The sequence below is a fragment of the Sphaeramia orbicularis genome, chromosome 12 (genome assembly GCF_902148855.1).
Source record: "Sphaeramia orbicularis chromosome 12, fSphaOr1.1, whole genome shotgun sequence".
Taxonomy (NCBI): domain Eukaryota; kingdom Metazoa; phylum Chordata; class Actinopteri; order Kurtiformes; family Apogonidae; genus Sphaeramia; species Sphaeramia orbicularis.
In genome coordinates this window covers 42472364-42497001 of record NC_043968.1, presented here as the reverse complement: position 1 = coordinate 42497001, position 24638 = coordinate 42472364, and the positions used below count along the sequence as shown (strand labels likewise).

The following is a 24638-nucleotide window of genomic DNA, read 5'->3' as shown; positions in this document are numbered from 1 at the left end:
GGGAAAACCAACAACTCCCACAAGCTCATGCTAGTTTATTGTGTCATTTACTAGTATTGTTATCATTATCCTTTTAATTAAAAGACCCACAGTGGCAGAAATTAAATAATGTGCATCTAAGCAGTTTATAAGTGTAACATAAGCAAAGAAAACAGGCTGGAAGTTGCACATCATCTACACCACAGGTGTCAAACATGCAGCCCGGGGGCCAAATCCGACCCACCAAAGAGTCCAATCTGGCCCGCGGGATGAATCTGTGAAAAACTGCAAAAATGACACTTAAGATATTAACTATCAATGGTGTCAAAATCATTTTAATTCAGGTTCCACATACAGACACATACAGTCCATTAAGATTTCAAGTGGATCAGACTAGTAAAATATTATCATAATAACCCATAAATAATGACAACCCCAAATTTTCTCTTTGTTTTTTGGTGTAAAAAAGTAAAACTACATGAAAATGTTTACGTTACCAAACTATACATTCACAAAAGATGTGAATAACCTGAACAAATATGAACAAATGGAAATCTCTTAAGGAAAGTAAATGCAATTTTACTAATATTCTGCTTGTTACTAAATGCTTTGTGCGATTATAATGCACATGCGTAAATGATAAACTGATAAACCGAGGCATAATATTGTTAAAACTGCACTTGTTTTTCTTAAGACAATTCAAGTTGTTCATGTTATTCAGATTTTTAAGGAAACTCTGTAGACGTAAACCTGATCATAATAGAATTTTACTTTTTTTTTTACTGTAATTATTTTACTGGTCCGGGCCACCTGAGATCAAATCAGGCTGAATGTGGCCCCTGAACTAAAATGAGTTTGACACCCCTGATCTACACCATCATACAGTGTATAGAAATATATGTGAATTTATATGTGAATTGACTGACAGCGCACAGGCGTGTAACATAAGCGTAAAAATGGAGTGTAGGAGGACAGTTTCAAGAGGACATGGCTGAGATGATTGTGATAGGAAGAGAAGTTCAGCAGGGGAGATGAGATGAGAGGAAGAGAAGTGTCACAAACGATACGGGTTCTGACCTTAGGAGCCTTAAGCAGTGCAAAGCATGACAACCTGACCAGTGTGGTTTGTTTTAGCACTTGTGACTCACACTTCTGAGTCACATTAATGACACCTGTAGACAGACTTCACTGTCAAACAAGAGTATTTGATAAAACTAGAAAAAACAACGTTGTAAAAGTTTTTGAAGATCATAAAGGTACAGGAACATCTCAACATAGTAGCAGCTGCAGTTTTTGTGGTTATGTGTTTTATATGTGAAGCTGAATTGGATCTTTTTGCATTATATAATTTGATTTGTTTTAAGTTTAAAATGAATATTGATTTGTGATTTTTGTTTCAAAATTAACAGTAAAGTGACTCCATTTATTTTCCCAGTGTGGCTATAAAGTCTAAATGTGTGTACTTGAAACTGTATGGCTTTTTATTATATATTATGTGTGAGTGTGTGACTTATAAAATATTATATTTAGGATGACTAAAGGACTGGAAGTGGGTTTCAAGAATTTTTAATACCTAAGATGCAGTTCCTCATTGACAGAAGAAAGGAAACCAAATCAAAACAAACCTACTGTTGGGAATGTCACACATGCAGACAGATTATGCAGTTGAATGTGGATACAGATGCAGACAGAAAATGCCCTTAAACAAAATGTCTCTCTCTCCTTAATCCCTGGGCTCAGAGTATATATAGACTCTGTCTCACACTTCTGCTTTTGTGTCAAATCATTTTAAAGGCACACGTGAATGCACATTTTTGCTGATCTCTCTCCTCTGGCAGTTTTCTTTCACCTGACAGGGGAATATCGGTCCACAAAAGACTAATCCTGACACTTTCAACAGAAACACTTAGGTCGCTGTTTGTCATTTGTCAATTTTTTGTTGTGTAAAAGATTTATTTATAGAGCTGAATTATTCATTGTTCCTTTCTCCTTTATTTATCCCCTTAATGTTTGCTCTAGAAGCGTTTCATCTTACATAAAGTGACAGTCTCGTAGCATTGTTTGAGGGTTAAAAGTACTTCTCTCACAACAGCGTCACCCTTATTTAGCCTCGCCTCCCACATTTCCTTGCTTATTTTGGAATTAAAGCCAAAAATCTTCTGGTCTCAAGCCTATTTGTCCAAGCTTAAGGCTATCACCACTCACACAACATTTTGTTTCATGACTCAGATGAGAATTACATCAACACATGTGCATGGACCCCAGGGATGGTGCACACAGCACAGTGAACCTTAGTGGTGAACATCTTTATCGGTGAGACTTTTATTAGGACAAAAATCTTTCTTGGCTTGCAAAGGAGCTGATGCTGTGATGTTCTGCTTACAGTCTAGTGCATTGTAATTAAGTTGGCCACTCAGCAACACTCATCAATGAGAAAGGGCAGGGACGCCAGACTTTAATTTTACCAAAAGCTTTTGCACTGAAAGGTGACTTGAAAAAGGACAGCCTTATTAAAATCTTGTTTTACATGACTTATATGGTATTTGATGCATATAAAATTGTTATTCCATTGCAACCACCTACCATCAGACATATTATCAAGAACCTTTTGACAAGATGCTTAGTCTCATCTGCATACAATAATAGGCAAAAATGCCTATTGTTCTATAGGGTGTCCCAAAAAAAATGTACATCATTTGAGATGTCCATATCGATGGCCAAAAAACAAAACCTCCTATCTGCAAATTTTTAGATTTTGAGTTTTCACATTAAATGGTGAGAACACGGATGACTCCACATTTTCAGTCTATTTGCAAGATAATCCCGCCCTTTCTTATGACATGAAGGTCACCTGACAACAACAACAAAGACCATACTATAATAAAACTAAACCATCAATCAATCAATCAAATTTTATTTATATAGCGCCAAATCATAACAAAAGTTATCTCATGACACTTTACATATAGAGTTGGTCAAAACCAGATTCTAAGCCAATTTACAAAAACCCAACAGAATCCTCCAGGATCCACGTTTTTTTTGTTTCCTGAAAAAAGGGATTTTTTCAGATAAGAGGTTTTGTATAGTGGCCATCGATATTGGAGTGACTACATGGTCAGGAGAAATGATACTTAATAGGATTTAGGGTAAACCTAACCCTAACCCTAACCTAAATCTGCTTTCCTGTTGGTGCTTGTTTACTTCAATACACAGAACACCTTTTCTGTCGGAGTAAACAGCATGTCTATTCCTGAAAGCAGAACACTAAAAATAATTACACTTTGTTGAGAAAATAGAGCAAACTAATTTTAAACAAATTATTAGGTAATGAAATGATGTCAATTTTTTTTTTTTTTTTTTTTTTTTTTGGGACACCCTGTATATATATTTATATGGTGTTCATGTAAAATTCTGTAAAATCAGTTTGTTTTATTAGCAGTGAAACACACAGTAACCCATTAATTGGAGCAGCAGAGGTTTTGACAAAGCTGATAAAGTAACAGATTATTTATTACCTACTTTCCAGTTTAGCTCAATCAATCGTTTGTTAGACTGATCACACCAGTATTATATTTCAACGTCTCTGGATGATGGGGCAGTAAATGATAAAAAAAAATAAATTACACAAAGTAATAAAAGAGGGTGGAACGGACGCTAACCTTGAAGAAGGGCAGGCTTTGCCTCACTATATTTAGTGACACTAGCCAAGTTCTCTATCTGTACTATAACATTTTTAGATCTTTCTTGGCAATCATTGTGAGTGCAGCTTGTCCTAGGTTTCCAGCCATTGATTTGCAGATTTACAGGGTGATAATGTTAAGCTTGTTGGCAGTAGCTGGTGTTGAGTCACCTCCAGTGACCATCAAGCTTCTTCAATTCTGCTTCTTTACCCTTTCTCTCACTACATCCCACATCTTCCTGTCCATTATTCCTCATCTTTTATCCATCTTCTCTCTCCGTTTCCTAACCTCTGTCCCTGTACTGTACATCCTTCCATCCTTTCTCCTTATTCTATATGTCATGCCCTACTATATGTCCTCTGCCTCTCCTCCTTTCTATGCTGGGCTTAGTCTAAATTTAGGTGGTTAAAACCCTCATAGGATCCTTTCTCTTAATCAAAGATCTGCTCTGACCTTTCAAACTCCCTGAGCCCTAGAAAAAAATCAGTTATATGACCAGTCTTATCTCAATATCTATTTGCTATTTGAAGTTTTCAGTGTGTCTTTTTTCAAGGTTTTTTTTTTTTTTTTTTATGTAGTTTGCTGAATTTGCTGAATCTGAGCTTATTCAGTCATGTATCAACTTGTATATGTTAGAGAGTGTCAGATAGGAAGAGAGACCAAGTTGTCATTTTCTGTCTCAGGCATCCCATGACTTTTATCTGAATATATGATTTTCATCACAGTGTTACCTCTGTGGGTGCTGGTGTGTCAGCTCTGCAGTATCTAAACACAGCATGTCCTTGTAAGATGGTTATGTGAGCAAGTGACTTTGCTGCTTTTATGAATCATCTGTACACAGGCATGCCACATTTATTTGAGGGCTGCAGTCGGAAAGATTGTTATGTAAAAATACACTTATCTTATTAGTGTTAATTATGAGGTAGGACTGCAACGATATAATGCACTGTCCTCATTGACTCAGTAGGCGGGTTTTCATTTGAATGAATAATGTGCCTTTTGAAATTTGACACTGAAATGGAAGTGGCAAAACATGAGTAAAATTTCCAGATTTCACAAAGAAGTGTTTTTTGCTCACTTGAGTCAGTTTTTGGCCTTATTTGTGGAAGTGTAAATGTGCATAGAGGGAATGGAAAACCTATTTGGAATACATTTTGACGTAGTGAATATTTAACTCCCATGACTGATCAGATGGCTGCTCAGCTTTTTGCTACGTCTTTTCAGATATTACAATTAAGTGTAAAACATGTCTAGTACAGTAGGTTATGTGGACTGATGAGGACACTGAATTATTCCTTTTGTCTCATCTGTGAAAATGAAATTAGCTTTTTGTCATGATCCAGCTCAGAGGAAAGACAAAACATGGAGACCACACAGCAGTCTTTAAAGTAAAAAATAAACTTAAAAATGGAATCAATATGGAAGGTAGTTCATCCGTAATGTGTGGATGTTTGAAAGTGTGTATGTATGATGGCGATGTAGAGCAAAAGTTAATTAAGTGGTGCCAGGCACAACAAACCCTGCCCCTCGAACAAATTGTAGCTTATTTTAGTATCGATTCAGCTGATGTCATGATGTCTATGCATGTCGTGATGTCAGCATATCAACCGCCTCTTTATATGTGCCAATTTTAAAGTACTTTTTTTTTTAAATTACGTTTTTTATAGATATTTGAAATTTTGCCCATTATAAGTAATGGGAGAAAAAAAAAAGATTTAAAAAATTCGTAAAAAATTTGAACTTTGACCTACTTTTCCCAAAATGTTATGACATCTATTGTGGGTGACTGGCAATCTATAAGGCCAATTTGGTATGAATTCAACCAAAAGTTTTGCTGCTACAAACATTTGAAATGTTGCCCATTATAGGTAAATGGGAAAAAAAAAGATCTAAAAAAAATTCGTAAGAAATTTGAACTTTGACCTACTTTTCCCAAAATGTAATCAGATCTATTCTGGATCACTGGCAATCTATAAACTTATTATGGTATGAAGTCAACCAATAGTTTTGCTGCTGGAGTGTTTCTTTTTTTGTTAACAAACAAACTGAACCAAAGACAGTACCCCTTGCCTCCCCTTCAGGGGGCAGGGTAACCAGCCAAAGTCTAACCAAACCAAACCAAACTAACCAGGGAGGTGGGGAGGGTAGGGGAGGAGAAAGTGACTTACAGCCCAGATACCTCTATATATAGAAAAGAGCTCACAGGATTCCATTTGTCAGCCATTCCTGTCAATAGGCCACTAACCAGATCCCAGGAAACTACAAACCCAAACTGGAGCTGAGGCCTGGTACTATCACACAATTTAGATGGAAAACAACAACAGACTCCTGCACCTCCACCTGCTTGCAAATACAGAGCTGCCCATTTTATTCCCTCTAAACCAGTTTATAGAAATGCACATTATTTGCATATGAATTTTTAGAGTTTTTCAAAAGTGACTTCAAATTCACTTCAGATTTTAAGAAAAAGCTGTGTCCGTTTTTTTGTGAAATCAGGTGCAGCTATTATCTGAATGACTCTTTTTGGTGCTCGGAGCTAGACTTGAGATGTCCATGTATCAACATTAAGTTATATTAAAATCCCTTTAAAATCCCAGGATGGGTTTTTCCAATGCCATGTGAAGAGGTGATTGAGTTGTGCACAGTACTGTAGCCATGGGAAACACACTGCCCCAGTGTGTTTGGGACAAATAAAAGCTTTAAGTGGGCCTTCTGCGATGTGTCGATAATGTCAGTGATGATTGGGTTCTGAAGTGGCTGCGGCTGACCGACTGTCTGACTGAGTGGGTTTTCAGCATTTCCTATCAGCGGCCATCTCTTAAGCTCTCTGTGTCTGCTCTCTCTGGTCTAACTGATAGAGCCATCAAGCTGGAGAAACTCCCATCTCACATCCTCCCCACTGGGGCTATAGGGAGGGGTCATGGTGATAACACCTGTTTGTACACACACATGCACATATAGTCACATCTGTGCCCTGTCCATCATCATGTCGGAGGGTTAACTGGATTTCTGTCAAGCTGAGTAACGTAACTCACTAATGTCAGCACTCTTGGGGTGGAAGGCGCATAGCCCTGTATGTTTTGTTTTTCTTTTGCTTTCATCCTTGTGTTTTCTCTTGTATCTCACCCTGGAACAGTTTGACTTTTCAATTGTCTCTCTCACCATCATTTTTCCACACAGTCTAAAACATTCATCCAATCCAGACATCTTATCTGCATTTTTAGGGTTGTCTTACTTTTATTTTAGTCTAAACTTCCTACTGTTTAAACGCAACATGACACATTGTCTCATGCCTTATTTACTCTGGTGTTGTTGCTGCGACATTCTGTCCTCCTTCTCCCCACTTGCATTCTTCCCTCCCCTCTTATTTTCTCTGTCTCTGCTTGGAGAGCAGTGGCTTGTCTGCTGCATGGCTTAACATGCATGCTGCGATCTTCTCTGAAGCCTGAATTTAGCATAAACCCTGCTGTTAAGCCAGGCGAAGGCATTCATGAGGAGGGCATTTCAGAGGAATGCTAGAGCATGGGATTTCTTGGTCAAATGTGAAATGAGGTGTTTACCTCACAGAGGATGCTCTAAAAAAATGCTGACTCTTACCTCTTCACAGAATGTGTGCATGTGTGTGTCCGACTGTATGTGTGCTCCCATTATTCCATCATGTTCTAGTGCTGCAGTTGCAATTTTTTTCAGCTATATTGTGTGTTTCTTTTTATCACGACATGTTGATTCTTTATCATTGCTTTTATTTCTGAGTTTTGTACGTGTAATATCATGACCCACAGAAATACCAAAATTGTTGCGGATTACCAATTTCGTCTCTAATGTTTTTTGCTTTTTTTCTCTGTTTTTATGAAACAGTATGTATCCAAATGCTATTGATATTACACAGATACATACCCCTCAACCCTGTGTCCTTTCAAGCACAGTTTCTCTGTTATATCTGCTATGTGCATGTAGTGTTTGCACAACTCACCCAGCCCTCTCTGACATGCTTTGGTAAACCCCTGTCCCATTACCATGCATTATGCATAGACCTATCTCGTAAGTCCCATAAATGTAAAAGCACCCCTTGAAATAGAAGAAGTTACACTGTTCCCATGTCATCCTAGCATTTTAACTATATTTTAAAACACACTTTTTCACATTTTTAACTTTGATCTTAATTCTCTTTGTTGTGAAGTCATTTCATGCAATTTAGTCCTGGTTCAGAATTTAATTCTTCAGACAGATGTATAACATGCCTGTCAATTAATATGCAAAGCCAGACATATTATAGTGGTAGAAAACATGTTGCTGGAAAGATGTTTAAATAATTAACATTCATTACTCTGCCAGGGTATTGTTTTCATTCATGTCTGTGTGTGAGATATCTATAACTCATGAATGGATGCATAAATCTTCACTTTGAAGGATTAAGTTAATATCTAGAATATCTAGAAGTAATTATACTTTGGTCCATTTAGCTGAAGAAATGTTGCCACACACAGTCTACAGAGTTTGGATCACTAATTTGTTTCTGTCTTTGTCTTACAGAAAGAATGGCTTTGCCTCAACTGTCAGACCCAAAGAGCCATGTCGGGTCAGCTGGGAGAGACATCACCTCCAGCCATGGCTTCCCCAAAGAAACAGCCACCTGCTCCTGTTCCCCCTACAACCCCTACCCCTGCCTCTGTAGATAGCAAACCTGTAGTAGAAGCACCAGCACCTGACACCAAGGTAGTACCCACAACCCCTCCCACATCTGAGAATGCCAGTGTTAAATCCCCACCTCCTATTATTAGTCCTCAGGAAACACAGCCAAACGAACAAAAACAGACACTGCAGCAAGAATCTCCAGTTTCAGAAAGTGTAGTTGAGAGTACCCCTGAAATATCAGCAGCTCAGCAACAGCAGAGCAGCTCAGAGAAAGTAGAAGACTGTCCAAACCCAGAGACAGAGCCAGCTAATTCTGAGCAGCAAATGCAGAGTGTCAGTGCCAGTGAAATCCCAGCAGTTGAACAAGAGCAGAAGAGCTCAGGGGACGTAGAAGACCACCCTAACCTTGAGACAGAGCCGTCTAACACTGACCAACAAATGAAGATTGCCACTGTCAGTGAAATTCCAGAGGTTCAGGAACAGCAGAACCTCTCAGAAAAAGTAAAGGACAGTCATAATCCAGAGATAGAGGAGTCATCTAATGCTGATCAACAAACACAGAATGTCACCATCAGTGCAGATGTTCAGGGACAGCAGAACAGCTCAGAGAAAGCCACAGAGGACCATCCTATCCCCATGCAAAGTGAGACGCAAAATCTATTGAATACAGCTTTAGACAATACAGCCCTCACAGAGACAGAGCCAAATCCCAAGATTAGTCAGGTTGAAGCAGCAGCTCCCTCCAAAGATAATGAGAAAGTGGGGGCCACTCCAGAAAATCTTTTAGAAGTGACAGCAGTTTCAGATGAGCCAAAGCCTGCCTCAGTTCCTGAAGTTGCCACACAGGAAATTAATATTCAGCCTTGTCCAGTGCTTGACCATATATCTACAAATGTAAAGGAGGACAAAGTAATAGAAGGGGAATTTATTCAGACAAATGACAAACCTCAAGTTAATCCACCAGAGCAAACTCAAGCAGATACAGCTGTTAATGTTGACAATGCAATGTCATCAAAATGTGAAACTGAAACCTTAGCATCTGACATCAAGAATGAAATTAATGCAGAAATGAAGACACTGTTAGAACCAACAACAGAGAAGGGACAAACAGCAGAAAATGCTCCCCATCCTCCAACTCAGGCTGCCGAGAGTTTAACTCCTGTAGTGCCTGTTGACAAAGATGAGGTCCTGAAAAGTGATGAAAAAGTTAGCGATAACGTTATTGTTGAAGGTGAAACAGCTAAACAGGAAATACTTCAAAATAGTACAGTGGAAACAACAGTTGAAGTAAAACCAGTAGGGGACATTACTGAGGGGGAAGCTTGTGGAAAGGAAACTACTGACAAGAGTGCGATTGAGAAGACCGGAGCTGAGGATAAATCATGTGATGGAAAAGGTTTTGAACAGGATGGAGCTCCGATGAATGCAGGTACAGAGAAGGTTACTGAGGTGACAGCTGTAGAGAGAGGAGCTTTTAAGGAAGAGGAAACTAAACAGATAACAGTTGAAGAAAATAACCAGGCACTTCCTGGAGAGGAAGTTAATAAAATACAATCAAGTCCAGCACCCTCATTAACTAAAACAGAAGACATTAGTCCTGTAATAGAGAAAATAGATGCTAAAGTATTGGGAGAGGAAGTTCCGACTATAAAAACTGATGAGCTATCATCAGTTGAGAAAAAACACTTTGAGACAGCCTCACGGCCAGATGAGTCAGAGGCCAATGAAAAACCTGTGCGTGAAGCAGACATTTCAGCACTCAATGTGGAAAAGCAGACACCTACATGTGTAGTGTTAAAAGCAGAAGGTGAACCTGAGAAAGCAGAGGTTGGAGGTGTTCCGAGTTCTCCTGATTCTAATAGGCAAGAAAAGGTGAATGTCAAAGAACCAATTCAAAGTTTACCACCCTCAGCTGTCAGCTCTGAAACACAAGTCACGCATGAAGCCTGCGAGGAGAAACTCATACATGGCGAGGCAGACTCTGGCTCAGGAAATGCAAATAGTACTGCTGAAAGTCAACATGAAGTAAAGAAAGATCTGTCAACTCCAACAGGCTGTGATGCAAAACAGCTCGAGAATGTCACTGAGCAAAAAGTGTCACTCACAGAAAACGATGAAACTTTTGACAAAAAAGCGGTTGAGTCTCAGCCTGTTGCCGGCAACATCGAGGAACCTAATTCAGCATCAGAGCCTAACGTAGTCTGTGATAAAAACAGCAGCGCAGATTTTGATGCAGGAGACAACACAATAACAAAGAATGTGGAAATACCAAAGACAGTTACTGAAAATGGAGGTTTGTCTGTATTAGATGCTTCTGCCCCTGTAGCAAAACCTGATTCCCCTGTCTCTGAGCAGAACAGTGGCTCAAAGGAGGAAAATACTAACATGGAGGAGAAAGTGGAAGATAAGCCTCTGGTAAAGCTTAGATGAAGATGCAGTAACGTGACCATAGCACAGTTTTTGGTTTTTTGGTTTTTTGACATTCTGTTGTATTTGATACATGAGTCAATGCACATAAGAAATCACTGATAGAGGAAAATAGAGGATAAACTGGCTCTATACACCATATAACAGCTGAACCTTTGTAGTAATTTTTAGTGCATTTAGTTTTCATTTTCAAATATTATGGTTTCTGTAGGTACTAAGTGTTAAATTGAACCATTTAAATGTAACTAAATTAAATTAAATGTTACCTTTTCCACATAAATTAAAGTGATGCAGCCCAGTCGAGTAGCTTTTAGCTAGGTGATTTACAGAACCTTAGTATGCAGTATATTCATGGTTTGCATTATTATATGTATTTGTGAAATATCCCATTTTTGGTCACATTTCCACGATGTATGTGCACACACATATGATGCATATTTGTCTCAAACAACCAATATATTTGCAGTGTTTTATTGTAGTCTCAGGAAAGAGTATAATGGTGTTCTTTTTCAATCTACAGGTAAAAACGATGGAGACATTGAAGGAGCCCGGAGAGACAGAGATGGTTGCCAAGGTGGGCAGTCCCACCAGCCCCTCAGATTTGGCAAAACTAGAGAGCACAGTTCTTCCCATTCTTGAAGCACAGGCAAGCACACAGCCTAAGCAGGAAGAGGCAAAGTCCGTTGACACTCCGAAGACAAGGCGTAAATTAGAGGTACTTCCTCTCTCACCGGACTCGCCTAGCTCAGAAGATGACAAGGAACTGTCAGACAAGAATACCAAAGGAACAACAAAGAAAAAGCTCCTTATGCCCACAGATGTCAGGGCTGATTCACTAGATGATAGCAGTGAAAGCTTTGGAAAAGAGAGTCCTATGTCAGGGGAGGATGAGGAATTTATACGAAAACAGATCATTGAAATGAGTGAGAATGAGGACGCTTCTCCCTCTGATGAGGAAAACCTTATGCGGAAAAAGATCAGAGAAGATAAGAAGAAACAAACTGAAGAGAAGGAAACAGAATCTGTTGAGAAGAGTGTGTCAGGAAAAGCCAGGCGTCTTACTAAGAAAACCACTATAAGCCCAGATAATGAAGAAGATGTGAAAATCCATGGCTCATTAGATAAACCTGATATAGATATGGAGGAAGGAAAAGAACCAAAACAAGAAGATAGTCAAAGTGGCACTGCAGTTCGTAAATTCCAAACTATGGAGCTGAATGCAACCAGCAGTCCGATGCGGATACCTACTGCCGATGGAGAACCAGAGATGGAAAGCCTTACAGACTCGCCAGATGATCGGTCTAGAGGTGAGGGATCATCCAGCCTACACGCATCCAGCTTCACTCCAGGTACATCTCCAACATCCCTTTCCTCACTGGATGAAGACAGTGACAGTAGTAGTCCTGGCCATATTCGCTCTGGTGAGGGTAAACAACAGAGGAAAGCCAAACACAGACAACCTGGCCAGGTGCTGCCAACTATTGAAGACTCTTCTGAGGAAGAGGAGTTACGTGAAGAGGAAGAGCTGCTCAGGGAGCAAGAGAAACAGAAGGGCTCAGGGAAAAAATCAAAGAAAGACAAAGACGATATTCGATCCCAGAGGAGAAGGGAGCGTCCAAAGACACCTCCAAGTAACCTTTCTCCAATTGAGGATGCTTCACCCACTGAAGAACTGAGGCAAGAAGCTGAAATGGAGGAAATTAGACGATCATCATGCTCTGATTTCTCCCCAAGTATTGAATCAGATCCTGAGGGTTTTGAAATCCATGCCTCAAAGATTGCAGCAGTCCAAAAGACCTACCAACTGCCTACATCTGTATCTCTTCACTCCCCAACTGATGATCAAAGCATAAATAAAACAGAGAAAAAACCTCTCAGATCTGCCGACGAAGCTTATGAGGAAATACTGCTGAGGGCCAAGTCTCCAACAACTGACAAAGGTGAAATCCAATCAGAAAAGGAGTCCCTTTATGGAGGCATGCTCATCGAAGACTATGCCTATGCATCTCTTATTGACAATTCTGCTTCTGATCAGGGAGTGCAAGGGAAGATTGTTGTTCCAGCTCAACCAAAAAAGCTGAGGTCACCAGATGAAGTCTATGAGGACATGATAAAGAAGAGGAAGGAATTCATGCAGCTGGAGCAAGAATACCAAAATATGCAGCCAAAACAAGTAACCACTAATCCTGAAATTGTTTTACAAGCTGCTGAGAATATCCCCAACAACAGTAGCACAGTAACATTAGGTAAAGATGGGAAGCCATTGTTGGATGCTGAAACTGCCTATGAAGAGCTTATGAAAAGAGTGTTGACTCCTGGAACCAGTCCAACTCAGCAGGAGCCAGATGCGGAAACAGTTGCACCTAGAAGGGCACTCCACCCAATTCCAGACTTAAAAGTTACACAGTGTTCATCAGGAGAGCTGTCCTCTGATGATGAGAGTATGTTAAAAAAAGAAGAGGAGCCTTCTGCAACATCAGACCAGGGACCAGCCATAAGTGATCCTGTTACAGCCAATTATGTGTCTGCTCCATCATCTGACTATGATCAGCAGCCTCAGACCGCCATCACTTCATCTTACACTGATGTTGTGGACTTATCTGGTGTGCTCCCACGAACATCAGCTCCTGTGATGACTAACGTATCACCCTTGCCCACAGTTCCCCAGTACACACCCAGTATTCCCAGTGTGGTGTCCACTGCCCCACCTGTTCCCCCCAAGCCAAGTGTCTTGCGCAGGGCTAATTCTCAGGAAAAAGCAGATGTACCTGTTGCACCTCCACTGCCTCCCCCTACTGCACCAAAACCTACCGTTTTCCCCAGAAAAGCTCCAGTTCCACTTCCATCTCAGGCTACAGCATCTCCAGGAAGGCCGGAGACAGTGGCTATGACTATGGCCCAAGGTTCACCAACAAGACAACCAGTTACACCAACATACAAACCTCATGTTCCACCTCCTGTTCCCCCAAAACCATCTATTCATGTAGGGGTTGGAGAGGGCCACAGACCAGCACATGGGGTGAAACCACCAATTGCACCAAAACCTGGCTCACAGCCACCTTCACCAGCCCATGCTCCACATCCACCAAGACCTACTATGCTTCCTACTGGCCCTGCCGACACAGTCCTAAATCTGAGCCCCTCTTCTGAAAGTAAGCCATTTCAACCATCACCAAAGTCTCCTACTTCTCCAAGATATGCCAGTAATCTTCGTGACACATATGTGGTCATCACACTGCCATCTCAACCAAGCTCTCCAGTAGATAGTATTTCAACCCAAGCTCCATCCAGTCCCGGTCCAGCATCTCCTTCACGCCAACCTCAGCCTGCAAGTTATCACCAACCACCACCTCAGTCATATCCACAGCAGCATCCACAGCAAAACATCCCTCAAACAACCAGGGTTCCTCTGGCTTACACACGAGTGACAGAATCCATAGAAAGCCAAGAGATCTGTGGCCCAGAAAAACACGTGTCTAGTTCTTGTCATATAATTGAGGCTATATCTGCATCAGCACAGCCACCAGTGGTTATGCCTAGCCTTATCTCTCAAGTTGTCACCACTGAAGTCCAAAGAACTACTGTCTCTGTTGTTCATGAAAGGACACCACCCCCAGTGCCAGCCCCAAGGGCAAATGGTGTCCCTGTCTCAATGGAGAAACCGAAGCCCCAGTTACCACCACAAAATGGACAGGCCTTCCAACCTTGTGAAGTGGTAGATCTCAGGACTATGAAGGTGGACCTAGAATCAGACATGAATGGTGTAGATCTGTCTGCTGGCCCAGACTCAAGACGCCAGTCCTTTGCACCTGATGTTAATCGTCACACCAGTGCAGTGCAGTCCCCTGTGGTTAACCTCAGCGCTGAATCTTCCACTGTTTCTGTAGTGACTGACAGCATTACCATTGTAACCTGTGCTGCCACAATTCAGCGATGTGATAATGGAATCACCTCTCAGGTGTCTACAGTGCCCCTGCAGCTGACAAAAAATAAAGCTTTTGAACCTATTTCTCAAATAATATATCGTCCAATTGATTCACAGCCATCTACTCATACTAGCACAGAAATCCCTGTAAATCTTTCAATTGGATCAAGCACAGGTGGAGGACTCTTCCAGACTGCTCCTGTCACTATTGCACCAACATCTGTTGCAACATGTGTGGCTAATGGATTAGCTACAGGTACATCTACAGTAGCAGGAGCCGTTGACCTTACTACAACAAAACCATTCAACACTGTGGTCTCTGTTGATGCTGTCTCTACAGAAGTAGTCACATCTGTAATCACAGATGATGATGGCAAACCAGTGGATCTGACTGCAGGAAAACGAGCAGTCTGCTGTGATGTGGTGTACAAGCTACCATTTGCAGGAAGCTGCACAACTCAGCAACCCACCACACCCCTTCCTGAAGATCGTTTTGGTTATCGTGATGACCATTACCAGTATGATCGGACACCTTATGGCATGAGAGGGTTTGGTGGAATTAAACCATCAATGTCGGACACAAACCTGGCAGAAGCTGGGCTATTCATTTATAAGAGTAAGAACAGCTACAATTTCAATGGTACCACAGAAGGTGCAGTAGATCTTACCTCAACCAAGATTTCTGATGCAGGTCAGTGGAGTGATATTGCAGATCTCTCTCTTAAATGTCACTTTGAGCTGCCTCCACTCATTCATGGCTAATGTGGCAGTTTTGGCTTTTTTTGTTTTGTTTTGCATGGACAATTCTTTTTTTTTCTTTGTTCTGTGATAACATTTTTGCATGTGCCTGCATGCTGTTACCGTCCATATTTTTTTTTTGCTTGTTGCATTTCTCAGCATTGTTTTTCTCACCCTTTCCATTTTTTAAAAATATGGATACAGCATGGTTGTCTTCATCATTAAATCAGCCTGCATTATTTCAACTCAACTGATATTTTTGACTTTTAACAGGTGAAGCTGTTGACTACTCTAAGAAAGGAGCATATGCAGGATTGACAATACCACCTTATTCCCAAGCCAGAGTCACAAGTGCTGTTGGTACTCTTTTTGGTACAAGCAATGTCTTGAGGTCATCAAATGGGGTGGTCTATTCCTCTGTTGCAGCTCCAATCCCATCTACATACGCCATTACCACCCAACCTGGGTCAATCTTCAGCACTACATACAACACCCTCTCAGGTATGCATACCAGTGACACAATGCCTTCACTCTCCAACCTTCAGAACTTGCCACTCACTCGGTCGCATAGTTTCCTTTCCACTATTTCCACTATGGAAACAGAAGAACACGGAGATGCCCCATTAAATCTAGAAATCTCTAGAGGCGGTACTGTGACTACTGCTGATGGTGTCACCACTGGAACAACCTCACTGTCCTTGGACACTTACACTGATGCATCCCTGGAGGCCATAGCTGCCTCACTGGAGGCTCTGTCCTCACCCATGGTTCCTGGGGATGGCCAGTATCAAGCAGAACGTGAAAGACTAGAAATGGAGAAACTCAAACAACAGCGTCTGGCTGAAGAATTAGAATGGGAGCGTCAGGAGATTCAGCGGTTCCGTGAACATGAACAGCTCCTGGTGCAGAAGGAGCTTGAGGAGCTGCAGGCCATGAAACAGCAGATCCTAGCTCAACAAGAAGAGGAAAGACAGGCTCACCTTATGATGCAGAAAGAAACTTATGCCCAACAACAACAGCAACTTGAGCAGATTCAGAGACTCCAAGAGCAGCTTCGTTTGCAACTAGAGGAGCAAAAGTTCCGTCAGATGTATCCAGGTGGAGACGTACCAGGGCATGGTGTGCAGGAGGCACTTGTCTTAGGACCTGATGGGACAGTGCTGGCTAGAAAGATTACAGATAGTGGGTGTCAAACAGATGAAGAGGATGAGACAGTCAGCAAAGCTTACACAGCTGGGAGAAAGAAGAGAAGTGCTAAAAAGAGTGTTGACAGTTGTGTGCAGACTGATGATGAAGACCAAGACGAATGGGAAGCTCAGACCAGAAGCAGACAAAGTCGGCCACGCACTGCCAGGGGTGACAGGGGTGGGCAGTCAGACATGGCTCTTCAAGCCCACACAGAAATCTCAATACAAACTGACACAGAGGGGAATATTATAATGGAATCCAGAATGGAGCTCTCTGACTCTGAAAGGACCTCACCAAAGAAACGACCCACTCCTTTAGAAATAGGCCAGTCTCCTAACCTTAAAGCTGAGTCCTCCACACTTCAAGCTCACCCAAAATCTCCCAAAGTGCTCTATTCTCCTATATCCCCTTGTATATCCCCTAGCAAATCCCTTGAGTTTGTTTCCTATGAAAAATCACTTGGTGATACAAGTCCACAAAAGCTAAGAGGAAGTACAGAACCATCAAAAGCCACTCCTTCAAGTCCAAGGGGAAAAGCCATGCAGAGATCCATGTCTGATCCAAAGCCCATGAGTCCAACAGGAGAAGAGAGGGCAACATCTGGCACGCAGTATGGTGAAGGTTATACAGTGAGTATTACTTGTATCACATAAACTGACATACAGTATACGTACAAAAATAACACTGGCTAACAAAAACACAATTTTTTTTTTTTACCTTTAGAGGAAGCCCTGATAAATGTTTTGAATTACCCTTTAAAAAATGTGTTTCTGAGGTGTTGTGACAAAATAATGCCATTTTAGCTTTATTATTTCAGCTTTCCATAAAACAATCTATGTTTGTCATTGCTGTTACTTCAAAATACGACTGATCTGCTGACATACAACAAAATATACATTCAGAGCAGAAAATACATTATAAATTATACGCAATATTCGTTTAATTCTGAGTGATTATTCTGTTAATCTTATGTTATTTAGGTATTACTATTCCCTATAAAACTAAACCACATTTTACAGCGCAAACAAGGCCTTTACCTGTTACATTTACTCATGAAACATGAGCAGTATGATGGCTCAGTGGTTAACACTTCTACTCTACAGCAAGAGTTTATATTTTTTTTTATGTTTGCGTGAGAATGCGCGCACATCTTATAACATGCATGTCAGGTATTAAGAGTACAGATGTCATCTTCATTCATGGGGCTTGCTTTGGAGCAGATTTCCCATGGTTCAGAGTGTATGGTTCAGATTATACATTTGACAAAATAATTACTTATGAAATTCAGTAACATGGACATGTAATATGAGCCTAAGTTGTGTAGTCAGAATACTTTCCTGAGGGTGGAATATAATCAGATGTAGTTGTGCAGTTCTCAAGTCAGTTCAGTGCTTGAGATAGCAGTTGTATTAAATTTATTTGACAACCCTCTCTTCTTTTTCATCTATGTTCATACGAATAAGCACCAGAAAATCTTGAATTCTGCCCAGTTACTTTAAAAACTATGCACTTCGTATATACTGGGAAGTGTGTTACATACATACATGATGAAGTCTAGATTTAAATTCTAATTAAATGCTGGAAACAACAAACTGAAACAATTACATCAGCAAAAGATAAAAATTATATAGATTATAAATATAGATATTGATGATCTATTTTGGTATGTACTGAGACTTCTGCACATCATGAAGTGGTTCTGTCTGCACAGTTAAGTCTTGGCACCCATGTACATAAAAAAGGAGAAAATAAAGCTTGTAGGAAATATTGACCTCATAGTATGTCAAGAACTTCAGCAGCACTTGTAGTATGTAACTGCAAAGTGTGTGTGTTTGAGTGACACACTTTGACGTGTGACCTTTAACTTGGTCGCTTTTATCACTCTGATGAAGGCTACAAGCCTAACTTCATTGAGTTAGCTTTGATAACGACTTCATATACTACAAGGGCTACCAGACTTCTCTTGACTTCAAGTTTTTTCTCCTCCATGCATCTTGGAAGGAGGTGAAGTGGCAGAATCTTCCACTTTGTGTCTAAATCAGAAAATATTGACCCCTAAGAGAACTGTAGTGAATCTGTTGATGCATAAAAATGTTTTGGATGTGGCCACACATGTATGTCAAGTTTGTCTGTCCATTGATCCCCATCATGTTGAGAAAATTATATCACCAGAATAGCTTGACAGAATGCCTTAAAATTTGGACTCAAGGTTGCACTGAATACATATTGGTCACTAAAAGCCTAGGTTGGTATGACCACACAAATCATGTGTTTAATCATACATCAAGATTATGATGACAACATAGCTGGCATATCTGATTGAATATAGGGTACTTGTTTGGCCACGTTTACAAAGGCAAATGAGAAACATTTGAGGACAGGAATACATGCTGTATCTTACTGGAGACAAAAGATTTTCTATTTGAGGTTTTTGTTCCGAACTGTTTTACACAATGGTTAATACACTCATTTTCATTATTGTCTTCATTTGTAGTCATGACTGTAAATTTGCCATACAAAACTAAAATTAATCTTTTTTTCCCTTTTAACATTATAGAGTTATATAACTGAAAACATTGAAAATGCAGCATTTAAACAATTTATAGATTTTTTTTTTTTTTTTTTTTCTGCGTAATTAAGTCCAGAGAAAGTTATTTTTAAATTTGTATACAACACTACGCACATACTCACCAGACTCATTTACTTTGGAGATTAGGCCAAAACTTTTAAATTATTTTTTTTTTGTTTGATTTCCAGCAGGGCAAAGGCTCAGGTGGCACACCAACAGGCACTCAGAAGAAGGTGAAGAGGACCCTCCCCAATCCACCGTCTGAGGATGAGTCCACTACCAGTGGCCAGACTGCATACAATACTGGTTCTGCTCGCCGAAGAATGTGCCGCAATTCCAACATGGCACGTGCCAAGATACTACAAGACATTGATCGTGAATTAGATCTGGTAGAGCGTGAGTCCTCTAAACTCCGTAAAAGACAAGCAGAGCTAGATGAAGAGGAGAAAGAGATTGATGCAAAACTTAGGTACTTAGAAATGGGCATTAATCGAAGAAAAGATGCTCTGCTAAAGGAGAGGGAGAAAAGAGAAAGGGCTTATCTACAAAGTGTTGCAGAGGACAGAGACTACATGTCAGACAGTGAGGTTAGTAACATACGGGAGACAAGAGGTGTGCATGGAGATGGAGAAGATGAGGAGATTGAAGGTCATGGTCTTGAACGCCCCAGGACAGCACCGCAGTCAGAGCTAGATGACTTTGTCCCACCTCAAACCAAGCACGAGTATGGGAAATATTCACAGTACCAATATTCACAAAGCCAGTACCAGCAATCTCTGTACCAGACTCCCCAATCCTACCAGTCACACTCTATCTACTCTTCTGTCCCCTCACTCACTAGCTCTCAGCAGCAGAGTTACCACCAGATGCTGCTACTGCAGCAGAAGGCTGCTAGACAAGCAGCTCTTCTCTCAGAACTGGATGCAACTAAATATGATGTCATCAGCCGCCAGCCTGATCCCACTTCATCAGCTTACCTAGGTGTCAAGTATGACAAATATGGTAACCACCTTGACCTCAGAGCCTTGGAGGTAGGAAGTATCGCGGGTACACCTATGTCAACTGTCTCTGATTCATATTACACAGATGTAGATCACCACACACCTAGGAGTTACATGCTACTGGAGGATGCTGCAGAGCTGGCTAAGGGCTCCACAGGTCTTTCATCATCGTATAGTTTGGCAGAGAGGGAGCTGGCTAAAGCAGAGAAGTTGCTACGAAGGAGTGCTGCAGATCTGGGGTCTACTGACTACTTAGGATCCACTTCTAGACTACATACCTTCGGAAAGACCCCTGATGAGGAGGATTCAATGGAGGAGCCCTATGAACTAAAACTCCTCAAGCAACAGCTCAAGCAAGAATTTAGGAGAAGCACAGGTGGTACTGAAAACTTGGAACAACTGTCAGGCCTGTCCCAACACTACTATACTCCCACCACTGGCATCTCTAGTTATTCCCAAAGACACTATCCAAAATCAGAAAAGTACAGTATCAGTCGACTTACATTGGAAAAGCAGGCAGCTAAACAACTTCCAGCATCCATGTTGTATCAAAAACATAAGACGCCAATTTTGGATCCTAAGATATCCTCAAAGTATTCTTCTATAACAGACGGCAGGGGCCTAGACACAGACTATACCAGCTATCTGGGGTCTACCAGTGGATCCCCCAGATCCAGTCGTCTCATGCAAGATGAAATTACCTTTGGCCTTCGTAAGAATATTGCAGAACAGCAGAAATACCTGGGGTCCACCTTGGGTGCTAACTTGGCTGGATCCTTAAACTTAGGTCAGAGCTTGGGTTTGGACTCTGCCTATCCAAGTGGTAGTCGCTCAAGACCATCATCCAGGCCTACATCTTGCTATGGTCTAGATTTATCTATCAAAAGAGACCCTTCTAGCTCATCTCTCAGGCTCAAAGGGGATGGTGAAGCATCCGGAGACGTACCAAGTTATCAAACTCCCTCTGGTCGCACCAAACCTACCAGTCTCCCTATTGTACAAAGTGGACGTGGTAGAATACCCATAGTGGCTCAGAACTCTGAGGAAGAGAGTCCACTGAGTCCTGTAGGACAGCCAATGGGCATGGCCCGTGCATCAGCAGGACCTCTTCCACCCATCTCCGCTGATTCAAGAGACCAGTTTGGTTCCTGCCTGTCCTTACAGGACTCTCAACAGCAGCAAAATATCAGGGAGGAGCCAACCAGGGGTAGGGGTTATGTGCTGCTGGATGATCTTCAGGGTACCATGTCAGATAGTGAAGGTAAAAAACAGACTTTTCACATTGCTGCATTTCTTATTGAATGCTTCATTTCTGGGAAGTCTGATTTTGGTTTATCTTGCATGCATTTAGTACTAATATACAAATTAATTAGTATTTGTCAAAAATTTGAAAAGTGCATGTGTTTCTCAGTTTTCATATGTTTAAGTTCCTTATCTTTGATGAATGTATCTTTAATTAATTTTCTTGTGTCACATACATTTGTTCAGTCTGTTGTGCATGCATGCCTATCTACTTCTTGTATGTCTTTTAGGTTTTGGTTGAATATATCTTGCATGCATTGTGTTTCTGTTTTGTTTGTAAAATAGTTGACATTTGTCCGTAATAGTTTATTGCATGACATTGAAGAGTATAACTTTATGTTACGTATCAAGTTCCATGTATAAAGTAAGAATTTATACAGTCTGCAAACCCTGCATGTTAAGAATATAAGGCTGCAATACCAGAATTACCCTTTAAAAGTCTAAAAGGGATTGATTTCTCCACACATACATTAAGAAAGTGCCTCCACCACTGGCAAAATCTATACAATCAGTCAGTTTAAATATTACCTTCGGCTAAATATTATTATTTATTGGGTTTTTTTTTTTTTTTTTGTCTGTGATGTGACTAGACAATGTGTCAACATGTTCCAAAGTCATATTTAAGTCTGATAATGTATTTTCTAAATGTGGTAATAATAGCAGAGTACACATCAAGAATTATTTTATGAAAATCTCTAAATAGCAGCATTTAAAGTAGGTTACTGTCCATTCAGAATTTAGCAGTAGAGGAGTTGTGTTTATTTTTGTATGGGATATTTGGTTGCAACACTAATATGTGCAAAATAAATATAATTTTTCACTTGCATGTTGTGTTTTGAATATTTGCCTGTACTGTTTGCATTATGAGAAGTCAGTGATGTCTTTTGTTGCATGTTATAACCTGTTTGTCCTTCTATCCACTATTTCATAAAGGTATTACTGCCTTAATCAAAAGTACATGTTCCTTCTTTCTCTGTTATAAACAGGTCAAAATCCAATTTTTTGAAAACTCAGTAATTCACCAATAGCACTAAAATTCACGTTAAGTTAAGATAGGGCAAGCCAACATTCTGTTTCACTGTTTATTCTTTTAATTAGTGTGAGGGTGTTATTCTTGTAGCTTACTTGGATTTTCTCTCCTTTTCACTCTACTTTTCTATTTGTTGAAAACACACTGAGCTGTCATCACTAGAGGAGAAAATTACATTTTATACGAATGTGTAAGTTAGCACAAAATCTGGCTCAATATCAGTTTAATTGAATTTAAATGTGGAATTTAGTTCAAATTCTAAAACCTTCAATTTTGGGCAGATAGTTTTTTTCACATACCAATATCAATGGGTTATTTAACTTTAGAAACCTTAACTAATGAGGTATGGTCCTTTTCCATTTACACAATAAGTTTACACAATCGGGATGCAAAATGGGCCAGTTTTAGTGGTGATTCTCAGACTCAGAGGCAAGTTATGTGATGTGTTTCAATATAACTAAAGTTTAATGATCCTAGCCCCGAGCTGTCTTCAATGCACTATAGTTGTTTGTTAGTGGATGAATATGGATCCCATCATTTTGCATTATAAACCCATTTGCCTTGATTCCAGCCCTAAGTGATTCCCTGATGGCTTTGAACAGAGACGATGCGACCAATGGTAGAGTATTAGTTCAGTTTTTTAGTTTTCCAGTTCCTAACATATTAACCTGCACTATAAGTCAAATGCATACCTTACTAAAATAAAAATGTTGGGGTCTTCAATGCCAATTTATTGGAAAATAAACAGCTATCCTTAATTATATTACTTTGTATAAATGTCATCTGAGGCATACATACTATCAATTTTGGAAGAAACATGCACATCTTCCTTCCAATTGGCATATGATGATAAATAATGCACATTCACCCAACATTTATATTCACAAAAATGTGCAACACTATAGATTTAGATCATGCAGCTATAGTCTGTACTAATACTATTTGTTCACTTTCAGTCCATATCTCTGCTTCTAATTTTACAGTGCTTGTGAAAATATTGATTTGCTTTCCATTCTTTTGTCTTTAGGAAGGTCTTTTTACTATTTTACTCCTATCTCTGTCTCAACCTCAAATTAACACATATTGGCACATTTAGAGTTTTGCTTAACGGCATGTAATCACCTTTGAATGAGATGAAAATGCATTCCCTGTCACCGAATGACAATGCAACCATTTTAGACTGGGTCTGAAGTAGTGCCTGTTTCTATTCCTGAAGCCTATCACCTCAGACGAGAAGAGACAGACTGGTTTGATAAACCTAGAGATGGACGGACAGAAAATGGACAGGAGAAGAGACAGGTGAAGCACACACATACTATAGAAACAGACACTGAAACTGTTACATTTACAGTGTAACCTATATACTTGCATGGTTCAACACATGGATATCAGTCAGTTATTGTGAATGTGTCTGAACATTTAATCTATCACAATCATGACCTGTCACTATTGTGTGTGGACCACAGGGAAAAGGCCCTTATTACCCCTTCCCTCACCTCAGGGTCAAACTGCAGAGGGACCCCAAAGACCGCAGTGTCTCAGGTAAAGCATAATAATTCATTCAGTTTCATTCAGTAACATCAACAGCGACACTGGTCCAAAAATAGAAACTGCATTTTAAGTAACATGGACAGTATTGCAAACGAACATGCTTCTGACTGTGATGCATGCATTATGTTTTATTGACCCCATTGCTTACTGATCTAATATGTGCTATTTACACCAACAGCATTTGTTTTATTTTACAGAGTATACTCATTATTGAGTTGAAATATGTGTTTAACCCATGAAGACCCAATGCTACTTTGATGGCAGTTCTCAATTTTTTCTCTCTATTTAACCTTTCTTAAGTGTTGTATCAACATTTATTATAATATCATCATTTGTATTTTGTGTTTTTTCAGTATGAATTAGGTTTTTTCCTGTATTTAATTTGCTGGTCATGTTCATTAAAGCTCAGAGTAAATTCAAAGGTTATTAAACCAGAAACAAAACTGAAAAAAAATTGACATTTTCCACAAACATATCAATAACTGAACATAAACAAAGTGTGTCCATCCACTGTCAGTGATCTAACTCCATGGGTTTTAGTGGTGAATAAATGCTGTAGAAGATAACTGTTTCCACGTTCACTACGGAGCCTCTGAACATCCAAATGGATCAT

The 24638-nt window shown here is 40.1% G+C and overlaps 1 protein-coding gene across 12 annotated transcripts in view; it reads left to right on the top strand.

Annotated features, from left to right (window-relative positions):
- pcloa (piccolo presynaptic cytomatrix protein a) overlaps window positions 1-24638 on the top strand; it is a 68148-nt gene that overhangs the window by 18728 nt on the left and 24782 nt on the right. For 6 of the 12 annotated variants that reach the window (XM_030149047.1, XM_030149043.1, XM_030149041.1 and 3 more), the window contains exons 4-10: window positions 8193-10709; window positions 11242-15337; window positions 15658-17201; window positions 19330-21403; window positions 23046-23093; window positions 23691-23773; window positions 23941-24016. In XM_030149047.1, coding sequence (XP_030004907.1) covers window positions 8193-10709; window positions 11242-15337; window positions 15658-17201; window positions 19330-21403; window positions 23046-23093; window positions 23691-23773; window positions 23941-24016 — 10438 coding nt within the window. The remainder of the gene's footprint in view (window positions 1-8192; window positions 10710-11241; window positions 15338-15657; window positions 17202-19329; window positions 21404-23045; window positions 23094-23690; window positions 23774-23940; window positions 24017-24638) is intronic. The other 6 variants (XM_030149046.1, XM_030149042.1, XM_030149052.1 and 3 more) reach the window with 4 other exon arrangements.